The sequence below is a fragment of the Phytophthora infestans genome, genomic scaffold (assembly GCF_000142945.1).
Source record: "Phytophthora infestans T30-4 supercont1.9 genomic scaffold, whole genome shotgun sequence".
NCBI lineage: Eukaryota > Oomycota > Peronosporomycetes > Peronosporales > Peronosporaceae > Phytophthora > Phytophthora infestans.
In genome coordinates this window covers 2065597-2083102 of record NW_003303750.1, presented here as the reverse complement: position 1 = coordinate 2083102, position 17506 = coordinate 2065597, and the positions used below count along the sequence as shown (strand labels likewise).

The window sequence follows — 17506 nt, the reverse complement described above, 5'->3', positions numbered from 1 at the left end:
ACACCAGAATCAGGGGCTCAAGGCTATACTCCGACCGCCATCGAAGGCCAGTTTGCTTTCTACCAAAACGGCGCCGTCGCTACTGGAGGCGATGGCTTAGTCGGTAGTGGCCACGCTCCTAGTCTACTAATGGGCAACGGTGGAGCTTTAGACTCAGGCGTCGTCAACGGTGACGCCACCTCCACCTCAAACGAAGCCGGCGTCGCTACTACCACCGTCAATAGTGGGGTCATCACCAGCACTGACGTTGGTACCACCGCGCTCTGGAACGGCGACGATATCGTCACCATAACGGATGGGGACATCGCTACGACCGCGAACGGTGACATCGTTCATCTCACTAACGGAGGTGATACGGTCACCACCACAAACGGGGCCATCCCCACTCTCTCGAACGGAGATGATGTAGTCACCACCACAAATGCTGGTATCCCGGTGCCCTCAAACGGAGCTGGCGTCACCACCGGTGCTTACGGTGACATCCCTGCTGGAGCATACGCTTCCACTGGAGAGAGCGGCTATACTCCTACCAGCTATGCCGGTGAGAGCGGCTACACTCCTCCCAATAGCCACGCCGGTGAGAGTGGCTATACTCCACCCAAAAGCTATGCCGGCGAGAGTGGCTACACGACTCCCACTAGCTATGCCGGTGAGAATGGCTACGCGCCTCCCAGTAGCTATACCGGTGAGAGTGGCTACACGACTCCCAATAGCTATGCCGGTAAGAGCGGCTATAACGCTCCTACCAACTACGGCAACAGTGAATCGGCGTACGCCGTCAGTACGCTACGCCCGTACACGGACAACGATCAGAATGGAAATTATTACAGCAACGAGAACGGAGGCACGGAGCCGGGCGCTTATGGTACCATCCCGGGAAATTACGAAGGTGGTGTCGACACCGATACAAGTGTGCCCTGCAGCACGACGGGCAGTGAAGCGGGTGGTAGCGTATCTGGCAGCGTCGATACAAGCTTGCCGTGTAGCACGAAGGGGAGCGCGGGTAGCGATACCGATACCGATACTAGTTCATCCGGCAGCCTCGACGGTAGTATGGTTGGCAGCGATAGCGGAAGTGTCGACGCAAGCTTGCCCGGCAGCACGTCGGACAGTGCTAGTGCAAGCGAATTCGGAAGTGAGGGCCCGACGATCACAGATATCGTTCCTGTGATCACTGACATCGTTCCGGTCATCACTGACATTGTTCCGGTCATCACCGACATCGTTCCGGTCATCACGGATATTGCTCCTGTCATCACCGACATCGTTCCTGTCATCACGGATATTGCTCCTGTCATCACCGACATCGTTCCTGTCATCACGGATATTGTTCCTGTGGTCACCGACATCGTTCCTGTGATCACCGACATCGTTCCTGTGATCACCGATATTGTTCCAGTGATCACGGATATCGTTCCGGTCATTACGGATATCGTCCCTGTGATTACTGACATCGTTCCTGTGATCACCGATATTGTTCCCGTGATTACGGATATCGTTCCGGTCATAACTGATATCGTTCCTGTGATCACGGATATTGTTCCTGTAATTACCGACATCGTTCCTGTGATCACCGACATCGTTCCTGTGATCTCGGATATTGTTCCTGTGATTTCGGATATTGTTCCTGTGATCTCGGATATTGTTCCTGTAATCACCGACATTATACCGACATTGCCTCCTCTTATTCCGACGCTGCCACCTGTTGTCCCAACACTGCCCCCGGTAATCCCGACGCTGCCTCCTGTTGTTCCGACTTTGCCTCCGGTTATCCCGACATTGCCTCCGGTTATTCCAACGCTGCCTCCTGTCTTGCCGACGCTGCCTCCTGTCTTGCCGACGCTGCCCACCCTAAGGCGCCTCGGCGCCTATGATCACCCAGGTCGTTACGGGGATGCCGGGGCTGGAGTCTCGGCTGTTCCTTCGATCAAAGATATTATCGATGTGATCACCAGCATTATACCAACGCTGCCTACTCTGATTCCGACACTGCCTACTCTGATTCCGACATTGCCGACTCTTATTCCGACATTGCCTCCAGTAAACCCGACGCTGCCGCCTCTTGTTCTGACATTGCCTCCGCTTATCCCAACGCTGCCTCCGATTGTCCCGACGTTGCCTCCTGTTGCTCAGACACTGCCACAAATTATTTCATCGCTGGTTCCGACGTTGCCTCCTGTTGTTGCTGAGACATTGCCAAAAATTATTTCATCGCTGGTCCCGACTCTGCCCACATTCGGTAGGGACTTGAGCGTCGAACTCAACGCTGACAATGGCGATCAGCCAGTTCGTGGCGGGGACGCTGGCACTGGAGTCTCGGCTGAAGCCGATGGTGCAAACCAGCTCACCAACCGCCACCTCCGGAGTAACTTCTAAGCTTCCGAACACCAGAGTATCATTCAACTTGTGAATACATTCCCTTTTTTTTAAAAATAATCTACATTGGGGAGTAATTGGTCGACGGTGTAGGCTAGCTGGAAATTAGTGATTGTCGACGTTTTAACCGTTTGCTGGGCTCCGGCTTCAAGGCTAACGAGAGTTGTTGACTATTCATTCCTTGGCGACGCGATATAATTTTGGCGGAGTTTAGTAGTGAGAGGGACTTACATAAAACCAAATCATTGTTGTACGTTGTTATGCACGATATCTCGGCGGTTGATCTTAATCGCGAGATGCACGTCGATCTACTTATTTATAACCCGCTATCCTTCAAGCAACATCATATGGATGAATATACACGTCTTAGTTAGGTAGGATTGTGATCAGGTTAGGGGTTGTCAAATTTACGCCAATTAAATATCTTCATTTTCATCTTTTGGCCAATGGCATCCCATGTGGGTAGGTCTCTTATTCGGACAGCTTCCGACAAATATTTGTCGGAAGCCCAGCCAAAATATTTATGGCTGGATACGAATACTCAGTATAAAAAGTATTTTTGAAATATTCTTGTCATTCCGACAACAAGGTCCTCCAGTAGGATTCCTACTTCGAAGGAGCAAGTATCAAAGTACGTGTTTAGGAAAATGATAAAATAACATGCCTCAACAAAAACTATTGAAACCGATGTAAGCTTAAATACACATGTACATGGTCTGCATGCTTTTTTTTAAATAGCGTCTTTGCTAACCTCTCATTGTGATTCTAAAGGCCTAGGCTCGCTGCCACCGCTATGCCACTCTTTTTAAATTAAAAGTTTCAATAATTTATTGCGTTAGATTTAATAATATATATTTGTTTTATAGTATATGTGGTGTCTGGTACCTGAATCTGTCTGTTGTTCCGAGCTGTCGAAAACATGTCGGAAAGGGGTAGGGAATCGGAACGGTTGCGATGGAGATACGTGTTGCTCACCCGAGTGCTCATGGCGCTAACTGCTAACCCTTTCGCGATAGCTCTTTTCTAAAAAAAACGTTGAACATTTCAATGCATTGCTCGGTAATTATACTTTGCGTACGCAAGCCACGTATTTACTTATAGCCGTAGCATACAAATGTATAAATCCAACCTGAATACTTAGAATCTACATAGCCGAAAATTCTTTTCAACACCGCTTCAGTCACACTTCAAAGTTGAATACATGTGTTTTCTATTTTGTACTTCGTAGTAAGAACCACATATATAGCTAAGCTTATAAATAGCCCCCCCCCTTCCTCTTCAACAGCAAACATCTCCAACTGGATGCAAACCCGGGTGAATATCATTAAGATTGTTAGGGCCGCAAAGTGATGACGCCTAAGTCTCTAACGAGGAAAACAGATACCTGAAGATGCGACCTAAAACGCTTAATTCTGTAATCTGCTATCTACGGTCAAAGTTTGATGAGCTTCAGAAAACAGAAATGTAACAACGCCATATAATTTGGCTACCTTGCAGGGAACCCGAAAATGCAATAGTTACATCGTTGTGAGCTGGGTAAATTAATAATTCAATTATTTGCATTATTCCGGCCCATACTCGAGCGTACCTTGTCCACCGCACTCAGGTCCCACAAGTCGCGATTGTAGTTCAGAAACATTATCATCTCAAGCCTCGCTGGAGACATTCGCTTCCGTAGATCAGACAGCACCAGCTTAGCAAGAGAGAAGAAGAGCTCAAAGTCGTTTGACGTTGGCGAGATGTACGCGACGTCAACGTAGTGCGAGCGCTTCACGACCTTGCGTTTCTTGAACGCTGCTCTCACAATAGAGCACTCCTCGGCGGCTCTTGAAGACGACCGTTCGAGATCAAGCGACCTAAATTCAGCACAGGTTAATTTTCCTGCAACGTTTAGCGCCTCCCCACGCTGTAACTTGACCAGACCTTGCTCTCAATTGGGGTTGTTCACTATAGATGCCGTTGTTGACAGCCGCGGCTTCAGGGCTGGGTTCTCCTTTACAACCTGGTCAAAAAGACGTCGCGAAGCGGAAAAGTTAGCGTAGACTTCTGCAGCTCCTTGGTAACGGCCTCAAAAGCTGCTAAATCTTTAAGAAGCGCCTTGACGCGCTCTGGCTCCGCACGCCTTAGTAGGAGAGGTTGCACATCATACTCCACAAGGACATTGAGGCCCAGCTGAACATTTGCCGGCTGGAGTTTGGCGTAGCGCTCGACCATCTCGTACGTGCTCGACCATCTGGTGTCGTTCCTCAGCAGAGGTTACAGATGGGAGACGCGGCGACGAATGGCTCTACCTTTGATCGTACGCAGCTTGGACATCAAGGTATGGAACTTGGTTATCAACTCGTCTTCGTTCTTGAGGAAGTCCTTGACTGCCAAATTAAAGCGGTGGCTAGCGCATTCGATTAGCGGTATAGCACCCTCCTTCCGGCCAATGTACTGGTTAATGGAGCAGTTATCGCCGACCATGAACTTCACTGCGCTCCAGGGCTTGTTGTATTGCGACAGCGTATCAGCGATTAGGTCGTACTGGCTCTGTGCGCTAAGATCTTCCTCCGTCTCTACGGGCGAGAAAGCTAACAGTACGAAGCGACGAGATAAGCACTCTAAGTCCTCGTAGTACTCACTGGCCGCGCTGCTACCATTTTTACCGGTATTACCGGTGGCACTATCAAGTACCGCAAAGATTGCGACGTAGTGACGGTTGCTGCTTGTCCATCCGTCCAATACGAGACCAAATGATTCGGGTAGCTAACTGGCTACACGGCCTCAACTACCTCGAACAGCAATACTATATAGCGCAGTAGCTTCCTCTGACACGGTAGAAAGTGCCACATTCAGCCGGGTGAGCCTTCGCTCCACAATGCAAACGGGAGGCGCTCACAAGTCACCCATTTATGACAACGGTACAGATCACGCGTACGCTGGCTGACTAGGCGAAGGTTTAGGGAATTCTGGCGGCGCGCAGCTTCTTGGGCTTCTTGCTCATAGTCCTCGTGGTTGCGTCGTAAGTGGTTCAGTAGATTCGTGTAGCCGTTGCCCTTCTTGTACTGCTTGCCGCAGGTCGTGCAGCTGTAGAAGCCGTCACCGACCCCAGTGAAGAGCATTGAGCAAATTTGGCTGCTCGTTAGGACCATGATGGGCAGAGAGGGCACTGTAGCGGTAGAGGGGTGTCCAGAAGACTGTAGATTGAATTCTGAATGGAATATTTTAGTAGGTTTGGACGTGGTCGGCAGTCTGTATTGTAAATGGCTGGTAGCAAGCGACCCTGTGGACTTTGCTGGCCTGTATCTTGGCAATTCATGAATAAATTGTAATAAATTAAAAAATGAATTGAGGGGTAAGAATTAATAATTAAATTAAATAATTAGGATTAATTTTTATGCGTATTTTTTTCGGGTTCCCTGCTATCTTGGTCGTTTCCTAACACCCCTTACCTGTTTTATTGATCGAAACGGAGGGGCTTAGGTGCTGCTTGTCAGCATCCGCCTGTCTACCGTTATCGGTCCGACTCCCGCAGTTCAGATTGCAGGCACACACCTAAATCAGAGACGTCATCCCAGAAACTAGGTAAGCGGCTCCACCCGCAGCAATCGGGGAGTCTCCTTAGCTCAGATATTCCGTACTCGCACCGACGAAGGACGAGGGCACTCCGTGCTCGTACTTGAGCTCAACGTCGCTGCGGGAGGTAAGCAACAAAGGTTTATCTCACAAGCTCGTCCAGTTACGCATTGAAACCGCCTGGCAGACGCTCTAAAGGATAATATTTTCATTTATAACGACGTGCAAACGTTGAACTGTCTTCTAATATAAGTCTAGAAATGCTCACCAGGGTGCGCGTGCATCACCGATGTCGGATTATTGTAGGATAAGTCCCTTCGGTCCGGAGACCCGAACCTCTTAGAAAGGTAATAATTGAGCGCACCAATGAGACTACAGAAATGAACCAAAATCCATGGATTTAGTCAATCCCATCGCACTAGGGCTAGGTGTTTAGCATTCCAACTTAATTCCGGAACTGTCTGGAATCATTGCGTCTTATCGAATAAAGGGCAATACAAATCTAGCACGTTACGAGCACTTGCTGGATAATTGCACTTTGTGACGGACCGCTGTAGCGAGCATACCAAGGCTTCAGCGCCATCGTAGCATTACATGTACTAGTATGAAACTGCAGCTTGAAGGTTGTACACTTGCGGGTTTGACATCCCGCCGCTAATGGGCTACTTAATTACAGTACAGCTAAAATATTTTTCTTGACGTCCACGTAGTCGATACAGGCGCGCAGGATGCCCCTGATCGCCTTGACGTCGTTAGCCCGGGCCATTGCCTGGGTGTGGTGTTAGTACGTGGTAAACGGTCCCGTGACGTTAAGCGCCTGTGCGATGGTGCTAGCTGCTTGATCGTGCCCACGTACAGTTGCTGGACTGGATCCACCAGTGTGGCGTCTCCAGAGTGTAGGCGGGCGTGCTTGGCGTGTGGCGTAGATGGATATGGCGCTGTCCTTGGCCAAACTGTCGAACTCGATCTCCTTAGCATTCACGACGACCATGGACACGGCGAGGGAGCGCGACATCTTGTCTGCGTTGCTGTTCAGGTAATCCTTCAGATGGCTCTCATCCGAAGCCACAAGCATAGCAGCCTCTGACAGCACGTAACAGGGAGGGACAAGAAAAAGGTACTACACACACCTCGTGCACTAACTTCAGAGTCGAGATCAGATCCATCACCTCCGTCCGGCTGGTCCACGTACAGCGAGTCCAGCAGAACCACGAATGCGCTGTAGCCCTTGCACTGGTCGATGCTCTCCGGCAGGATGTTAGCGCCTGACTCAGAGCGGATTGGCCAGGTTGCTCGGGTCTGGCCATCCACCACCACGATCATGTCTTAGAGGATCTCGAGGTCCCCGTTGTCCAGCACCCGTGCTCCAAGCTCACCTCCGCGACGTACTAGTTCCTGCTCTCGGATGGTAACTGACCACGGTGGACAGATCGTGCACGTACTCACGCCGCACCAATTCAACTCTACCAACTTGCAAGAGATCCACCACGAATTCACATCAAACCGTCGCCCACACTACACCGCCACGCTGTAAGGATCGCGCCGAACACGTATAACTTGGCCATCAATATCAACGGCGCCTCGCCCTCCCATATACCCACCCGAATCGCGATGGTTCATTATCACCCGCTGCCGCTCCACACTCGCTCACCGCCGTCGTGCCGCTCGCCCTTCACGCTCGCTCGCCCACCACCAGTGCCACCGTCGCCGCCGCCTCCACGACCGCTCCACACTCGCTCACCAGCTGTCCACTAGATTACGCACTGATGCCGTCGACGGGAGAATCTAACGAGGGCAGGGCCCTCGCATAAAAAAGAGCAGTAAGGAAAACTACAGTTTACCGGTATCTTTACCTGTAAATACCAGTATAAATCGTTCCCGTTGCAGAGACCGTTCCCGTTGCAAATCGTTCCCGTCCCAACGACCGTTCCCGTTGCAAAAACAAAAACGTATTACTTTCAGATTATAAGCAAACTCATGAACTCGGTCACCGGGCCCTTGCTGCCGAATGGATATCTGGCCGTGGGCCTCGTCCTACCGGATTGCGTTATACCTACACTACTAGCCGAAGCTAAGGCCCGTACGTACACTGGAGTTTTCAATCGTGTCGGAGGTGGCGACGACTCCTACCGCCAACAGTCTCGCGTGGATAGTGCTGCGTTGTCGCCAGCTCTCTTGGAGCTGCGTAAGGCGCTGGCTGTAGTCATTGGAATGCTGCACCCGGGTTGGAAGCCAGGCGTATTCTCGTTCATGCGCTCGAAGCCAGGCGGAACAGAGCAGGAGACCCACCAGGACTACCAAGGCGACGGCATAGCTCGTGCCCGCGCAGCCCATCCCGGCGGAGTTCCAGCAAGCATGGTGCTAGCTTTGCAGCCCAATACGAGGCTTCGAGTCTTCGACGGATGCTTCGCTGCCAGGGACGACAGCAAAGAGCGCATTGTGGAAATTCCCGTGGGATTTTGCCTAATCTTTAGAGGAGATCTCATTCACAGCGGTGTTGCTTTCATCAAAACTTACTACCGTGTACACTGCTATCTAAGCTACGACGACGTGCATTGGACACCTGATGTGGTCCAAAATGTTCTTCCGAGCCATGGTGTGTGTGGTTTCTGTCAAGATGCTAAAAGGGCCTGGGCTGCGCAAACATCGGTATTTATGTGAGCAGAATCCCGATGGAGCTTCGAACCGGTTGAAGCGAAAGCGCGAGGGCAAGGAGGGTGTCTTCAAATGCGAGTTGTGCCCCAACGTCGAATACCCCGTGGCGAGAAGTTTGCGTTCGCACAAGAGCAGAGTCCACGGTAGCGGCCAGTAGGTGGAGTAAATCTCATTTCATCGCATTTGAAGGTTCATATTGCAAATTTCCTTTTTTTTAATTATTGGAAGTTGAAGTAAAATTTAAAGTTGAAGTTGCAAGAAAACATATATTTAGACGTATAGCTTCTATCTGGTCTACTGCTTCTCGTTTGGCTGCTGGTCAGTAAAGAAGATACGGCCGGCTAAACCCCATGAACGCGGTGGTAGGAAAGCGTCTTCGAAACTCAAAATTACGTCTCCTTCGTGGATGCCGAACTGCTGCATATCAATCGGGGGCAGACCTATCATTGTAGGTGGAGTAGCAGGATGACTAAAATCCATGCGCTCACGGAAAGTTGGCTCGCGTCCAGTTCCTCTTTTGTCTTGATTCTTTCGATGCGGGGCTTGTCGTTTTCCTTTTCGAATCGTGCGGATTGTAGCTGGTTCTTGAATTCTTGGCACAGTGTGCTTATCTTGATCCCTATAAATCCACCAATGCTTGTCGAAATCATGAGGAGCTAAGAACCGTGGCCCGTTGGACTCGACGATCGAAATTAACTCGTGCAGGCATGGTCTGCCGTGTACGACACGGAAAACACCTGAGCACTTGCTACGCTGAACCCCGCTGCTTACTATCTTCTCCGCATCTTTCCACAGCCTCTCTGTTTCTCCAAGAGCTACTCGTGTGATAATACGAGCTACTCTGGAATAACGGCTCTTCTGGAATATGTGAGGTGCAGTGACTGCGTTTTGCTCCATAAGTAAGCGCGTCTCCGACGCCGCGATCGTCCACCAACTCAGAAGCTTCTTAAACACCGTGTACAAATCTCCTTGACTCGATTCCAATTTGCTCTTGATCTTGGCATGCGTTCCTTCAACTGTGGAAGTATCGCGGACATCAAAGTGCATGTACTTGTTTGTACAGTGTTTGACAATCCTTGTCTTGTATTTCCACCAATGCAGATCGAGGTAATCTGACACTGGTTTGCACTTCTCAATTAGATCCTCACGCTTGGCATTGAAGTTGGCTTCTGTTTCGGCGTCCACAGCCTCGTAGAAACTCGCCATAAATGAGTTCGTTTGCCATGAATTCTCCTTCTTTGGTTGACCAGGAGCAGGGTTCTCAACGTCCACCTGACCTAAATGCTTTCTTGCCATGGCCTCGACATTCTTGTTCATGTGCCAACGGCAGACCATTGATGGAATACCTGGAAATACTCGGTCGAGAGCATTGAGACACGCCAGATCGCGGTCCGTCAAGATCACCCGCGCCGGATCGATATCGTTCTCGATCATTAACAGTCGCAGCATATTGAAAGCCCACACAAAATCTTCATCCTTTTCACCGGGGAGCCAACACTGCGCAACCGGAAGAACCGAGTTAGCCCCGGTGATCACGATGATATTGAGCAAGGGGAGGCGGTATTTGTTTGTCTTGTAGGTACAGTCAGCTACCAGAACGTCGAAGTGAAACTTGAACAGCGCAGTAGTCGCTGGGTGGGCCCAAAAGAGATGAGTGACTTCGTTTGTCTCGGGGTTAAGGCGAAACTTGTAGAAGAACTTGTGCTTAACGAGTTCCTGAAACAGGGCCTCAGTTGCCGTTCTAGATGCCAAGTCGTGTCGACGGCTTGCATCCTTGGCGTTAGAAATGTCCTTGGCAACGATGAGAAAGCGTGGGTCTGCGCTTAGAACTGTTGCATGAATCGTCGAAGGCGTGGCCCCGACTGCTGTCTGAAGCTCAACCAAATCCAGAGTGTGTGAGGCCAGTGGTTGTGATGTTGCTTGGATGGCCCGACGCCTATGCTGCGCATGTACGCGAACATCCCGCGAAGGTTGATGGTTATGATGCGTGCTTCGAGCAGTATGAACAATCTTCCACTGGCCGGCAGTGTCATCTTTAAATACAGCCCTAATCCCTATCCGCATCGGGCAAGCCGAGCGCGTAGCGTACGCTTCCGATCATGCTCGGTCAGGTGTTGAGTGTTCTTAGGGGCCCCTGCACGGTCACACTCGTAGTTACGAGCCCAAATTTCGCGTTCGGGGCCACCCTTGTACCGAACACGTCGGCGAGAGACGTTGAAGCCGTGATCTAGCGTCCACTGGTGCAGCGCGGCTTCAGCGGCATCGTGAGAGCTGTAAGTGGTCTCTGGGGGCGGCTGAATAGCGTGAAGGGGGAGGTTGTTGCCGCTCATGGCTAATCAAATTGTATTTGGTGACCTTTCGTTCGTCTATAATCTTCGTCTACAGCTTACAGCCATTCGTGTACACGAAAGTACCGGTTTATACCGGTAGGTACATCACAATCACACATGGACCTTTTGTGCGAGGGTCCTCCGGATGAGGGCCCTCGTTAGATTCTCCCGCCGTCGACCTATCCCACTTAACCGCTCCCACCGCCATCGCCATCAAAATAAAATTTAATTCATGCTCTGGGTCGCTCTTTTTATCAAACTTTTGCCAACCACAAATTATGTGAATTGGTTGGTCTGTCCGGAATGAATAATCCTCGTAGCTTGAATCGATGTGATTGCTTCAATTTCAATCAAATCGTATGGGCACCATTCCGGATTCCGGCCAATTACTGCAGCTGCAGATGCGCAAGTGACACTTGAAGATCACAGGTGTTTGAAATCTTTGACGACAATCTGAGCTGACTATTCATCCTTGCATGGTCTTTTATCCTCCAAACTCTTCTGTTGCTAGTGTGGGTTTGCTTATATAGTGTAAAAAAGTCCGTGAAGGGCAGCAAATGTATTGTTATTTATTCAATAGTTAACAACACATTTGCTGCCCTTCACTGCTTTTTGTGAACAATAGATTATATTGCTCCCCTTTCCTGTGAATTAAGCATGAACGAAGCATTTCGATGTCGAGTAGACGGAGTTTCTATCTAGAAATAACTTAAACGTTGTCATACTCGTACTGATGGTAATTTACTGACTCAACGCAAAACCAAAGTAACAGCTTCTTGTAGAACGCGAGCTCGTCAGTAAGCAAGCGGCATTTCTCCTGTGACATAATGATCTTCTGCTTAAACAAACCTTAATACTCTTGCAGTGAGTTATGGAGGCATCCGATGTGCGTTTATTGATGCTCAGCCTCGTTTCACATGCGCGGTTCTTCATCTCGAGCTGGCTACACGCCACGTTACACAGATTTGCCTGGAACTCCAGCTCCTCAAATATGGTACCCGCTGCGAAAGCGGCAACAAGGGAGCCTCGAATACCCTGTCGCTCTCTCTGTTCACTCGCGATGACATAACAGCTTCCGCCCACATCGGCTGCGGTAGTAGCACATCCAGTAAGTGGGCCCTTGTACGGTCTTGCACTTTATTTCTATTGCGGGGGTCTGGAGGTGCAGCCCCCAGATAAGGCTCGAGTTGATCCTTTTTTGAGCTGACCCGAGTATGGGAACCGCTCAACGCGCGGTGCATCTCTGGCGAGAAAGCGCAGAGCCGTAATTTGCAAGCTGTGCATGACGTTTGAAGGTGTTGATGTCCAAGGTGAAGCTTTTGAAGCAGGAAGAAATATTAGACTCGAACAAGATCACTAAGCGATTTGTGCTGATACTTATCGGTTTTTAATCAATGAATTTACTTATGAACATGTTCGGGTTCCCACGAACAGAAAATAAACCTGAAAGGCGAAACCCAAACAAGAGTGGGGAACGACTTAAGGTCAGCTGCCTAGGTGTGAAACGGCTAGTCGGTTACTCTGAAAACCGACGTGATACAGGCCATGACGCCGACCTAAGGAAAGGACGTTGTGTGTTTCACAGTGGTTTCTGTCAGCTCGTTCAGCATGAGCTTCTTAAAGGGGGGGGTTGTCGCCTGAGGAGATTAAAGACGATATGACTTGTGACGCCCGGTTAGAGTGGTAGACACTTCGGAGCTCAAGTCCGATCTCATTCACCAACTTTCTCCGGTTCAGTCGAGTCCTCGCGTCGACCTGTACATACCTGTATCGGTGGAAGCTCACTAGCTTGGTATACATCTTCACCAGCAACAGCAACGATGCTTTCCTGCAAGACGTTCCTCCGACTGTTCACTGTGGCGGTCGCCCTCTCCGATTTCTCCGCTCATGCCGGTAGTGTTCGTGCGGTCGAGTGCGAGGTGGCTAGCGACGTTATTACCCCAGATGCAGCCGTCCCGACCACTTCGTACACCAAAAGTAGCAGCTCGATTACACCAGAATCAGGGGCTCAAGGCTATACTCCGACCGCCATCGAAGGCCAGTTTGCTTCCTACCAAAACGGCGCCGTCGCTACTGGTCGGTAGTGGCCACGCTCCTAGTCTATTAAGGGGCAACAGTGGAGCTTTAGACTCAGGCGTTGTCAACGGTGCCTCAAACGAAGCCGGCGTCGCTACTACCACCGTCAATAGTGGGGTCATCACCAGCACTGACGTTGGTACCACCGCGCTCTGGACCGGCGACGATATCGTCACCACAACGGATGGGGACATCGCTACGACCGCGAACGGTGACATCGTTCATCTCACTAGCGGAGGTGATACGGTCACCACCACAAACGGTGCCATCCCCACTCTCTCGAACGGAGATGAAGTAGTCACCACCACAAAAGCTGGTATCCCGGTGCCCTCAACCGGAGCTGGCATCACCACCGGTGCTTACGGTGACATCCCTGCTGGAGCATACGCTTCCACTGGGGAGAGCGGCTATACTCCTACCAGCTATGCCGGTCAGAATGGCTACGCGCCTCCCAATAGCAATGCCGGTGAGAATGGCTATACTCCTCCCAATAGCTATGCCGGCGAGGGCGGCTACACCCCTCCGAATAGCTATGCCGGCGAAAGTGGCTATAAAGCTCCTACCAGCTACGGCGACAATGAATCGCCATATGCTGCCAATACGCCGCGTCCGTACTCAGACAACGATCGGAATGGAAACTATTACAGCAACGAGAGCGGAGGCACGGAGTCGGGCGCTTATGGTACCATCCCGGGAAATTACGAAGGTGGTGTCGACGCCGATGCAAGTGTGCCCTGCAGCACGACGGGCAGCGAAGCGGGTGGTGTCTACTCTAGTGTATCTGGCAGCGTCGATACAAGCTTGCCATCTAGCACAAAGGGTAGCGCGGGTAGCGATACCGATACCGATACTAGTTCATCCGACAGCCTCGAGGGTAGTATGGCTGGCAGCGAGAGCGGAAGTGTCGACCCAAGCTTGCCCGGTAGCACAATCGGCAGCGCGGGTAGTGAAATCGATTCTAGTGTATCCGCTAGCGAGAGCGGGAGTGCCGATACAAGCTTGTCCGGCAGCACGTCGGACAGTACTAGTGCTAGCGAATCCGGCAGTGAGGGCCCGAAGCTGACCGACATTGTACCTGTGATCACGGATATCGTTCCTGTCACCACTGACATCGTTCCGATCATTACGGATATCGTCCCAGTCATCACGGATATCGTACCAGTGATCACCGACATCGCTCCGGTGATCACTGACATCGTTCCAGTGTTTAAAATCGTTCCGGTGATCACTGACATCGTTCCTGGCATTACGGATATCGTTCCTGTGATCACCGATATTGTTCCTGTGATCACCGACATCGTTCGGAACAATATCCGAGATCACAGGAACAATATCCGAAATCACAGGAACGATGTCGGTGATCACAGGAACAATATCTGTGATCACAGGAACAATATCTGAAACCACAGGAACGATGTCGGTGATGACAGGAACAATATCGGTGATGACAGGAACGATGTCGGTGATGACCGGAACGATGTCGGTGATGACCGGAACGATATCCGTGATCACTGGATAATCACCGACATTATACCGACATTGCCTCCTCTTATCCCGACATTACCCCCGTTGTCCCAACATTGCCCCCGGTTATCCCGACGCTGCCTCCGGTTGTTCCGACATTGCCTCCGGCGATTCCAACGCTACCTCCTGCTCTCCCGACGCTGCCCATTTTCAGTATTACTAGGGACCTGAGCGCCGACCTGAGCGCCGACAAGGGTGATCAGTCAGATCGTGGCAAGGATGCCGGCGATGGGGTCTCGGCGGTTCCGGCGATCGCGGATATTGTTGCGGCGATCACCCCTGTTGTCCCGACATTGCCTGCGAAATATCTTGATTCTTTTGTAATACCAACTTTCCAACAATGTCACGTTGGGGCAAATTGATTGAGTTGCATTTTGCCACACCTGGGCGAGGCGTGGCGGGTTAGCTGCGAAAAGAAAGCGAAAGTGAGCTGGAAGCAACTAAGCTTCTCGAGCTCCTACAGAACTAAATATAACTAACTGCGACATCGGGAAAATACGCCTTCGTCGGCAACTTGCACATCTCATGTTGCCGTGGCCTCCGCAACCAGCAATTTCCAACAATGTCACGTTGGGGCAAATTGATTGAGTTGCATTTTGCCACACCTGGGCGAGGCGTGGCGGCGGCCCCATCATGAGATTGCCGCAAGTTGAGCCGTGGGTGTGGTCGCCTTTTTGTTAGCACATGTAGCGTGAAAGTTCCGCAGACCCCTTGGCGGAAAGCACCGGATACCCCTCAAACGCGTTGGACAACCAACGACCCATAAGTTTGATGACAAGCCGATCGGCGCCCGCGTTGAGCAACGCTGTGGCGCCTCCTATTCGAACAGAATGAGTGGGAAATCGTGCCGGATCAAAGCCGGCTTTTCTTGCCGCATTTTTAATGATCGCAGCGATCTCCGTTGATGTGATTCCACCCTTTCTCACTGACAGGCTGGATCGTTTGCACTCGTGCCCAGCACTGCTGCAGCTTTATGGACCCATCGCGCTGCTCGAACCGGACAGATCAGCGGATCCTTTGACTTGCTGTGGTAACGCATTTCCTCACGGCCGAATTGGTTGTTTTTGGCTCCATTGAGAGAGATGCCAACTACCATGGCTCGCTTAGGTGCTACTAAGCGCTCGTGATTGCCGTAAAACTTAATTGCCTCGAGTCGAAGAATAAAGTTGTGAAATTGCCGCCCAATGAATAGATATTCAGAACGTCTCAGCAGGAAGAAATATCCGAGTAGAAGACCGCCCCATAAAAGTTGGTGTCAAGTCTGCGTGAGGTCAAGTTCTTCGAAAATGAGACGAAGCAGGCGTGCTGTCAGAGGCTGCTGCTTAACGACAGGATTGGTAAATCGCCGAATTCCTCGAAGTAAAATGCGTGACTGGCATTCACACCAGGATCGTATCCTGCCGTATTGCGATGAAATCAGCGTACCGCACGCAATTTCGAACAAATCGTTGAATATGTGTTTCCTTGCTGAGAGCGATTCATTCCGTACTGCCAGAGATAAACAGCGAACGCACCCAATTGCTCCGCGTTCTTGTCGATCGAGTCCTTACTGAGCCACGGGTTAAGTCCCATTAATTTACACCAATATGTCCATTGAGACCACGCTCTTGTGTAATGTTTCCTCGACGACTGTGCTAAAGCCCCTGCGCGGAGTAATGCTCCCAAAGACGCGAGAGATTTCGCGAGTCGTGAGGGATCTGAGCCTGTTGCCAACCACAAGACATGTTAGAAAATTTTGTCGCCAGTAGTGGTGACTGCCACACCCTGCTGCCTGCGTCGGCCATGTCGTTGTCTACACCAGCCACGTGTTCGGCGGTGGGATAAAATCCATGCTTTACTTCGGACAGACTTAGAATGCGCAGGAGCATTTGCGCGAAACGATTGCGACTTGCTCTGCTGTTACTCCACGAAACAGCTGATATGTTATCAATCCAGAATCGGACATGAGCGTCACTATCTTGACTCGGACGACTCCACAGATGCCCCCACACCAATGCAGCAAACACAGCACTCATCAATTCACGGACGTTGATCCCGAAATCTCCGTCCCCTGATCTGTTGAATTCTTCAATAAGTTGAAGTTCCTCATAATTAAACTCCACTTGTAAGAACTGCTGTCTTGCTGGAAAAAGTGCGCACAAACCGCGATCACTAGCATCCATTTGGATGTGGTAATCGGGTTCATGTCGCCGTACAAAACGAGCGAGAGGGATGGCATTAAGAGCCCCTGTTGATAAGACTAACTCGAACCAGCGTAGGTCATCTTTAGCCCCAGCTGAAACTAAAATGACACCAAAGCGTGGCGCTTGACGGGTTAAATCGGCAATTCGTTGGAAGAAAGGTGCAGCTGCTCGCACACATGTAACCACATGTCGGAGGCTACCCATGAGCTTCTGCAATTGAGTTCGGGTGGCCTTGAGCCGACGAGCCATTTCACGAACCCGACGAAGCGCTTCTGTTATCTTCTCCTCGGGCATTGATACTGTCAGCTTCTGCAGATCCCATTCCAGTCCTAATGCTCTGCCACGTGAAAACCAAGGAGAGAACTTTTTCTCGTTGCATGCGTTTGGCCCTAGAACTGTTATCATTGCAGTTCTCAGTGCAAGTTCCGCGTCACACAGCCGCGAACCGATGTCGGGCTCGATGGCGATATGATCATCGCACCAAGCTCGTGAATCGAAGTTTTGGCTTTGTTTAAGTGATTGATGTCCACGTGGTGGTGCTGAATTAGCGTATAAGTGCTTAATTCCTGCACCAGCGTACCAGTACGAAGCAGGAGAGTTTTTCCATCCAAAGGGACAATACAAATCGATCACCAAGATGTTGAGCTCTGGAAACGTCCCTGCAAACCGGCCAACCTCGTCCGCCGCAATTGGGATGTTCCTGAACGCACCATTTACGTCACCTGTTAACATCCTCTGCTGTCCTGGCAATGATTGTGCTACATCCAATATCCGATTAGATAGTGCATCAGGCCCATCGTAAGT

General features: G+C 50.7%; 1 protein-coding gene across 1 annotated transcript; it reads right to left on the bottom strand.

Moving 5' to 3' along the window:
• Positions 1 to 3556: 3556 nt before the first annotated feature.
• PITG_23307 (uncharacterized protein) lies at positions 3557 to 7496 on the bottom strand (the record flags this gene model as incomplete). Its single annotated transcript, XM_002998133.1, has 10 exons — positions 3557 to 3586; positions 3965 to 4232; positions 4300 to 4369; positions 4441 to 4794; positions 4840 to 4908; positions 4955 to 4977; positions 5025 to 5124; positions 5265 to 5527; positions 6006 to 6052; positions 6449 to 7496. The coding sequence occupies 7 exons, from the start codon at positions 6496 to 6498 to the stop codon at positions 4633 to 4635; spliced, it is 714 nt and encodes a 237-aa protein (XP_002998179.1).
• Between the last annotated feature and the right edge of the window lie 10010 nt (positions 7497 to 17506).